This window comes from Heterocephalus glaber, unplaced genomic scaffold (assembly GCF_053883595.1).
Source record: "Heterocephalus glaber isolate CG9 unplaced genomic scaffold, H.glaber_assembly_v1.0 deba00000676, whole genome shotgun sequence".
NCBI lineage: Eukaryota > Metazoa > Chordata > Mammalia > Rodentia > Bathyergidae > Heterocephalus > Heterocephalus glaber.
Window position 1 is genome coordinate 22,084,565 of NW_028258156.1, and position 8,862 is coordinate 22,093,426.

Genomic DNA, 8,862 nt, shown 5'->3' on the forward strand with positions numbered 1-8,862 from the left:
TTAGGTGGTTTTACTGCACACCCTCTCTGCAGACAATGTGTACATTACTTAACGAAGCCTTCACATTTTTCAACACACAATTTTCCTTCTCTCACTTTCTTCCTCTCCCAGTCTCGCCTGGCTTGTTTTTCTCCCTTAACCTCTCTTCTCCTGAAGCACAAAATAACAGATGGGCAAGAGTAGAAGGGCCACTATTTCAAACCCTTTGTCCCATTTTCAACTCCTAATGCAATCCACTCAACACTATTACTAAATTGAATAATGTCCTCTTACTGTTCTGGTTTGAGAATCACAATTATCATCTCTAACTCAAAGTATTTTTTAAATCTTCTTTAAACTTATGGTATTATGTTCAAAACTAAAATAATGGCTTCAATATTTTAGCCACTGTCATGCCTGATGTGATCCATTTGGGAGGATTTAAAACTATTATATAAATTTCTAATAGCCAAAGACTATACTGTCTCATTAGCTAAAAAATCCTGGAGCTCTTAGCTACAAATTATAACTTGAAGGAAATGAAATTTATTATCGTGCAACATAACTGCACTTGAATCCTAAGTGGAGCTGCTACATGAGTAAATTTCCTACTTCAGCTCTCCAAAAAGTCAAATACTAGATGACTTCCATAAAACACAATGAAATTGCTATTCTACAAGAAAAGTTTGTATTTCCACAAGATATGCTATCAACTAAATCTTGTCTTAACACATGGTCATTGCTTCTTACTCTTTACACTATCCTAAGGGCCTTAAAATATTAACCCATTTATCCCTGCAACAACCTTATGAGATAGGTACTATTAATAACATGTTTGTGGGTTAGCACATTACTTGTTACATAAAAGAAATGCCCGAATTTAATAAAAAATGTTCATAAGCATTGTCCAACCAACTAAATGCATTTGAGGTTTGTAATATATTAAAACGGTATCATAACTTGCAGTCAGTAGCACAAGAAAACTGCCACCACTAAAATGAATTTCTTTAGGTGTGTGTTGGTGGCTACGTGCCACAGGAAGCAAGAGCTACTAACCAACTGCTTTGTCTAAGAATAATTTTTAGGGGCCACACAAAGACAGCAAGTTCTTAACAAGGGCACATGGAGGTGATCCTAGTGAATCAGCCAATGTAATTCTGCAAAGCTACACCTCATAGGTAAAGGTACACTTCATAGTAAAGCTACTTCACTGTAAAGCTACACTTCACAGGTCATAGGACGAGAAAGTTCAAAACATTTTCATAGAAGATTCTTGGAAAGTCAATCTAATGTCCTTACTGCTCTGCCATTAATTGAAGGGAAATCCCACAAACCATTTAAGACAGTTTCTGACTTTAATTCAAATTAGAACAAGGCTTAGTCCTTCTCATACCTATATCTAACAGAGATGAAGAATGTTTATTTATAATCAATCACTTAAGAAAACTTCTTCAGATGTGAATATTCAACTCCCCTTCAACTATTTTTCCTCACAATAACTTTATTCTCTTAATGTCCCACCACCACAAGCTCTAACTTTCTAATACTTTATATGAAACACTTAAATCTCTCTTGCAAATTCTCTATCTTCCCTTTAAATTGTGAAACTCAAAGACAGATAGGGTTCTCTAACAAAGATTTGATAGGTGAGAGAAAGATTAGGCTACAGTTATTATCTGTTAAACTCCAACTTACACATCTGTGATAGCTTGCTATATAAGGCACAGTTCTATACCTGTGGCTTATACATCGATTCTGAACTGTAGATCTTTTACTTCTGCAATGTAGAAAATAAATTCTGTATGTCATATCAGAGTAGTTAACTGTCCTCCCAGATTGACTGCTCTGCCTGTGATCCTATGTAATTTACCACTTGTCAATTGATCAAAGTAATGTGAACTGCATTTATTTCATTTTTAATTTCACCCAATTTCACTGAAGACTGAATGACACAAGATCTCAATGATGCCTATATAAAACTATTAATTACCATAGATTTTACTCCAAATTAATAGTGACTCAACTCTGTAGCCTACTACAAACCCTTTTAATAAGTTCTAAGTTAGAAACACTAGCCTTTCATAAATGACATGTCAAGCTTTATTTGCCTTCGGTAGAATGAAGACAGAGACAGTGTAGATGCCAAGCAGTTTTCCACTTTTAGCTTCTTTCCAGGCTCCAACAGCTTTCCCAGATCACCATAAACTCAACACCTAAAGGTCTTTTCATTTTAACCAGAATTGACAGAAAACAAAGTAATAATATTGAAAATTATTAAAATTGGCCGGGGATTTAGCTCAGTAGTTCCACTGCCTGCTTCGCAAGGACAAGATCCCAAGTTTGATCCCCGGCACAAAAAAAAAAAAAAATTATTAAAATTTATTCTTCTGATAAAAACAGAAGAGTACAGGAGAGAGATAAGAAAACTATCAGCTGAGGAAGAGTTCCTTTGTAAAAGAAGGAAAATAAAGATAACCTTTACCATCTGTTTGGTCTGGTGCCATCTACAGCCATGACCCGCGAAAACCACTGACGCCTGAAACAGACAATTTTCCTACCTGACAGCAGGTGCCTGGCTTTCTAATTAAACCACCACATTAGGAGGTCAAGGTCATAGGCTTGATCCTTATGGAGTCGATGGACACCAGTTTCAGGGTCAAAGACTTGCCTTTTAACCCTGTTATAAACACCATGACACTAAGGGGTTTCATGAGAGAAGATATGAACCAACAATGCAAACCCATTACCATTACTGGAAAAATAACCAGGTAAACTGACCTATGAATCAGGCTGTAGAACAAATTTCATTTAACAACTCCCTGATGATCTTGGACGTCAAGTTCAGACAGATGTAAGAAATCAGGTTCTGCTACATAACGGTTCTGTATATGACCTTGGACAAGCTAATTTTCCAAAGCCATGAAGAGAAAACACATTAAGAGTCTCAAGAAGAGTTTGATATATAAGGAGCTAGCACAGGTTGTACCACCCCCAGCTCTTTCTGGAGATAAATCTGATACAGATATTCCTCGTTTAACAACCTACTCCTTTAACAACTTTTGGACTTATTACCGAGGCACACTGTGCAGACTTACAACCCACTGCTCAGACTCAGGATTTGTCTTTTTTTTGTTGTTCACTTCTGTACATCTTGTTTACAGAGGTTCAATGTCTTTTTTGTTTAGTACACCTTGTTTATACAGTACAGACACTCATTTAACAACTGAGTTCTGTTCCTGCAACTAGGGCATTAACTGAGTTGGTCACTAAGTGAGGAACTGCACATAGTTTGTACATTACAATATTCAGAACAAAGATGATCAGAGGGAACTCCAACTTGATGATTTTCCTTTTACTTGCACAACTCTTACATGCAGGATTGTAATGTATTAATGAAATAATTAATTTTATGATATAAAACTACAGTACAATCGGAAAGATAACAGTACTGTCTAACCAAGGTGTACAATGCAAAAAGACATTGAGGCTCTAACAAAATGTATAGAACTGTACCAAAAAAACAAAACCAGGTCGTAAGTTCAAGTGGCCAGTGGTTCAGTCCAAACAGTCATTAAATAGGTAGGTCATAGCCGGATGTGGTGGCACGCCTGTAGTCCCAGCACTTGGCAGGCAGAGCCAAGAGGATCGAGGTGAGTTCAAGGCCAGCCTGAACTACACAGCAAGATCCTGACTCAAAAAAAAAAAAAAAAAGGTAGGTCATTAAACAAGGAATATCTGTGCTGTAATTTTTGCTGATTTACTGTACAGTACAGTACTGTAGCTTTATGTTCTATTATACATTACAATACCACTTGTAAGTTATGCAAATAAAAGCAAAGTCATCAAGTTGGAGTTTCCTCTGAACATTTCTTTGTTCTTAACATTGTTATCTAGATGCTATATATGCCTCATCTAGCGAACAATTCATTCAATGATCTAGTCGCAGGAATTTAACTCAATCATTAAATGAGGAATCTCTGCAGTCAAGAGTACAAGAGTGCAATTAGGCCGAACTGTATCCCAATCCTAATGTTGCAGCACACTGGCTGTGAAACACCAGGTAAGTGACAGCCCCATCTTCCTCACACGGTTGGGATAATGAATTAAAGCATTTAGACAGTGCCAGTGCCAGTGCCAGTGCACAGCAAATGTTAACAAATGACAGTTCTTTTTTAGCTGTTAAGATCAGGAGATATTACAGTACTGTCATCACTATGTCCTGATCAACATTTTTTCAAAGTATAATCAGGGAACTAAGGGTATATGAATGACTTGAGATGTCTGTTGACAAGAAAAAAAGATATTAGTATATGTCCTACCTCAACCTACTCAGGAAAGCTCTCCAAGAGGGTACCAGCTAATCGATTCTTGGCCTTTTGACTAAGATCAAGTGAAGAACAGCACCAGATAATGTTCATTTCTCAGTCAAACGAGCCTAAAATGCATGTGAAAATTTAAAAATGATTCACCCAGCAGGTCTTGTGCTGTCTTTCCATGCTTACTCATTACTTTTGCCAGGAAAATTATCCATTATCCATTGGTTTTTCCTCAGAACTTTTCTGATAGAGTTGTATTTTTGAGGTTCATTCCTGATATATTTTTTCCCTAACAAAACTATTTTGACCTCGTCCCCCTCCTCTGGCGATAGGTCAGCAAACTGTGGCCTTGGTCTACAGCCAGCTTTGTACAATCTCAATCTCCAGAGGGGGGTATGTGTTGAAAGGGTTGTTTTTTAAAAAAAAAAAAGACAAAAAGATGTTGATGTGATCCAACAGATTAGATGCTCACAAAATCTAAAATATTTACTATCTGGCCCTTTACAAGAAAGTCTGCAAATCACTTGGTCTTCTACAATTAAAAGTTTTTAAGCTGTTGAGTCTTGGCATAATTTTTTTTAAAAAGGGGGGTGACTACAGTAGAAAATATTAAAAAGCACTGCATCTAGAAGAAGGCAGTGTTGTTGTCAAAGCCTCAGTTACACAAATATACATATATGTACCAGGGTAATGGTCAAATGGGATTTGGTTGAGTCAAAAAGTTTTAAAGTTCTCAAGGCTAGAACTGGGGAATAAGCAGCAAGACCAGTTAAGTATTTATTAAAACTCATATTGAGTGATTTTTTTATAGTAAAGGTACAGTGGAGAATAGAAAACCACATAAAAATACTACCCTGCTGCTTATGAGTTAACAGCTTATTTCTTCACTGAAAAATGCAAATTACATCTCCTCTGTGCACAACAAGAACATGAAAATATTGGTGCAGAGCACCTCAAATGACAACAACAAAGTATTTTAGTAATGTTAACATTATATTTTATAGAACATATGCAGCTTCTTTCTCAAGTCTTAGTCCCTCGCTTTCCTCCGATCTGGGAAACGAGTCTTCTTTTCCTTTGTGTGTGTGCATGGATGTGTCACGAGCAGAAAAGCAGTCTTAGACGCTAAGTCATCCATTATTGGTTCTTCTCATCTATATAAAATATGTACTCTCTCCTCTTTCTCTTGTTTCTGGTAAGAAAAGCATTTGATTAAATTTGTGCAAAAAGAATGATTAAGTCCATGACTACCTTACCCTGGCAAACACTAAAGGTCCAAAATTAAAATGTTAAGTAACAATTTTCCCCTGTATCTTCATGGAACACTAATTCCCAAGGTGTCTGTGGTTGTTTTAGACAAGCTAAAAATGCTTGACTTTTGCAACCCATTTCAACATGTAATTCTTCAAAGAAACATCTTCTTAGGAAAGGACACACGGAAATGAAATGACACTTGAAAATGTTTTCATTATACGGAATGGCACTGCAGACGCACAAACCACAAGCAGTTTAAATAAAAGCTGTTGCAATGCTGCATGCATGTTTGCCTTACACCACAAAGAGTGAGCACTTGGCCCTTTGCACACCACGGTCTTAAAGCCTGGGATGCCATAAAAATGGGATTTAGGCTTGTTGTGTAACTGTAAACGTGCGTGTGTGTTGTGTGTGCTGCGTGTGTTAGGGAAAGAGGGTTGTAAGCAGAAGGGGTGGGGCTTGCCAAAAGCAGCTATTTGAGAAAATTCCTTTTTCTTTCCCATTCATTCTTTCTAGCTTTAGTGTCTGGCACAGTCCTCACAATTACTCACTGGTTTTTCATTCTAAAGACAACCAACAAGCTTTCCAGAACTTCCTACAATGTTTTTCACACACTTTTTTTTCAAAACAAAAATCATTTGTTTCATAATACGATATATATGTATATATTTTAAAGCATTAGCACATTTCCTACTTCCAAAGACCACATGGGCTGCAAGCTAAATGGGATCCTTTCTTGTGCGTCCAAAAATAACACAATATGGTATTGGTAAATTGGAAAAGAATAAATTACTGTTTCTAAGAACGACACAATTATCAGACATCAAATTTTGTTCTACCCCCACAAGACTGATTTCATGCTCCTTTCGGGAATCTACCGCCCTGACAAGAGCAAAACCGACCGAATTTAATCCTCCTTCGCCTTTTCTCTCTGGACACTCCATTAATAAATTTAAGGGCTGAAAGAGGACGCCAAATGGACCAGTTTCCTTTACGCACAATGGTGTCCTCCAAGCGAAATAGCTCCAACCACGGCCAAAGTTGGCTTCCAGCAGATGCCCACCAGAACCGGCCCGGCAAGACAGGGGCAAACCCGAGCGGGCAGGGGGAGCCGAGACTCAGCCGTGTGCCCCCGGAGCAGGGAAGCCGGGCAGGGCGCGGCGAGGGGGCCGGGAGGAAGGTGGGCGAGGCCAGGCTGGAGGCCGAGGGGGCGGCAGCGGGCAGCGGGGGAGGCGGGCGCAGGGAGCGGAGCCGCGGGCTGACGCGAGCGCGGGCTGGGGCGCGCGGGGGCCGGGCTCACCGTTAAACGCCCCTGCGTCTGCGGCCTCCTCCTCCTCCTCTTCCTCGCCGTTCTCCGAGTCGGAGCGCATAGGCTCCTCGGCGAAGTTGACCCCCTTGCTGGGGGTGCCGCCCCCGGCGTCCGCGTCCCCCCAGGTCCTGCCCTCATGGCCGAAGCGCGCGGCGCCCTTGCGCTCGTTCTCCTGCTGCAGGCGCGTGAAGTGCTGCAGCGCGAACTCCAGCAGGTCGGAGGGCTGGTGCCGCAGCACCTCCACCGTGAAGCCCTGCAGCAGCTCCGTCAGCCCAGCCGGGATCTCGATGCTCATCGTGCCTCCCGTGCAGCGGGCGCCCGGGCGCCGCCCTCGGCCCCTATCCGCGGTCCGGCCGGTCTTGGGCCGGCGGCCACCAGGCGAGCGCAGAGGGCGCAGGCGGCGCTACTGGCTGCGAGCGCGGCGCACTGGGCCCCGGCGGCCGGGCTGGCCCGCGGCTCCCGGCGCGCGGCGGCTCGGAGCGGCGGCGGCGGCTGAGCGAGCGCGACCCCGGGAGGGCTGGCAGCATCTCCGGCTCCTCCCGCCGCCGCCGCGGCCGCGCCTCTCCCCCGCCCGGGGCCCCGCCCCCTCCCGCCGCGCGCGCGCCCACGTGACCCCGAAACCATGGCAACCCGCGCCAGCGCGCGCTGCGGAGCCCGCGACGCTGCCGGCGGGCGTGAGCAAAGCTCTGGTGCGCGCTGAGGCGTGGGGCCCCGGAGCCTCCCGCTGTCCATCTGTCCCCGCGGTCGCGCTGCGAGGCCCTCACGCCCGAATTCCCTCACGGCGTTCCCCAGGGCCGCCTAAGCCGAGGTAGTACTGCACCACGGGATGTGTCCTGAAACTTCAGCCTCCCACCTAGATTCCTCCTAGAATCTAGTTGCACCGATAAATGTTGGTGATGTCGTTTGTTGCAAGCCTTATAGTGGCACTGGTTTTCTTTTGGACAAAGAGATGCTATCCCGTCTTTGTGAAATCTTCCTTTTTCTTGCGCCACATTTTACCCAGCCTCTCTCTGTCCATCCTATGGATTGTCTTGCCTTACTGTCGCTCTTCCATGGTTCCCTCCGTGCATTAATACTACTGTATTTCCTGAGACAAAAGCACCAAGTAATGGAAAGCACTTATCAAAGTTGATTGATGCCCTTCAAACAGGGTAGTACAATTTGGCTAAAATGTCTAGTTAGGACAGACTGCCCTACAGCAAAAGGAGCTTTGCCTGATTAGGCCCTTACTGTTTATTTTTAAAACCAATCCTAACGCCTCGAGTAATTTTCAATTGAATCTTCAAAAATATGAATATTTCAACGTAAAGATGATTACAAACTTGTGCTTGAAGCACAAGCAGAAGTCCTTGACTTTGAAATGAAGGCTTTGCTGTGCAAAGGTTGACAATTTTGAAGTAGAGAAAAATGTATCTTTCCAATTAAATGCTGTTTTAATATACATCATTTTCTACAACGACCATATTATAAACAAAGTAGTTGAAGCACAAGCTCAGTCGCTCTTTTTTTCTTATTCACTTATTCAGATTTATCTTTGCACGCACGCAAAAGAAAAAAAATGCCTGACTCAGGAAACTCAAAAACTAAGAATCAGATGTAACAAACCACTCCTTTTTATAAAAATGCAACTTGATATTTCCATTTGATTGTGATGCATCTTATATTTACTCCTTGAGTGAATGCATTTCTCTAGTTTAATTTCTTATCAAGCTCATCTGTTTTTTGGTTTTTTTGTTGTTTTTGTTTTGGTTTCGGTACAGGGGTCAAACTTGGGACCTTCCTCTTGTAAGGCAGGCAGCAGAACCACTGAGCTAAATCCCCAGCCCTCATCTGTTGTTTTTAAATAAAGTGCTTCTAATTGTAATTGTCAAGCATTTTAAGAGGCAAACTGTAAGATATAGTGATTCTCACATATGACTGCTTGGAACAACGATACAGAATTAGTCAAACTTCCTACCATATAAGCATTATGATGTTTTTACATACACAATAATCTAAGACGCA

The 8,862-nt window shown here is 42.0% G+C and overlaps 1 protein-coding gene across 1 annotated transcript in view; it reads right to left on the reverse strand.

Annotated features, from left to right (window-relative positions):
• The window catches only part of Prkar2b (protein kinase cAMP-dependent type II regulatory subunit beta), a 96,267-nt gene extending 88,846 nt beyond the window's left edge, over positions 1 to 7,421 (reverse strand). The window contains exon 1 of the mRNA XM_004839671.4: positions 6,850 to 7,421. Coding sequence (XP_004839728.1) covers positions 6,850 to 7,153 — 304 coding nt within the window. The 5' untranslated portion in view covers positions 7,154 to 7,421. The remainder of the gene's footprint in view (positions 1 to 6,849) is intronic.
• Between the last annotated feature and the right edge of the window lie 1,441 nt (positions 7,422 to 8,862).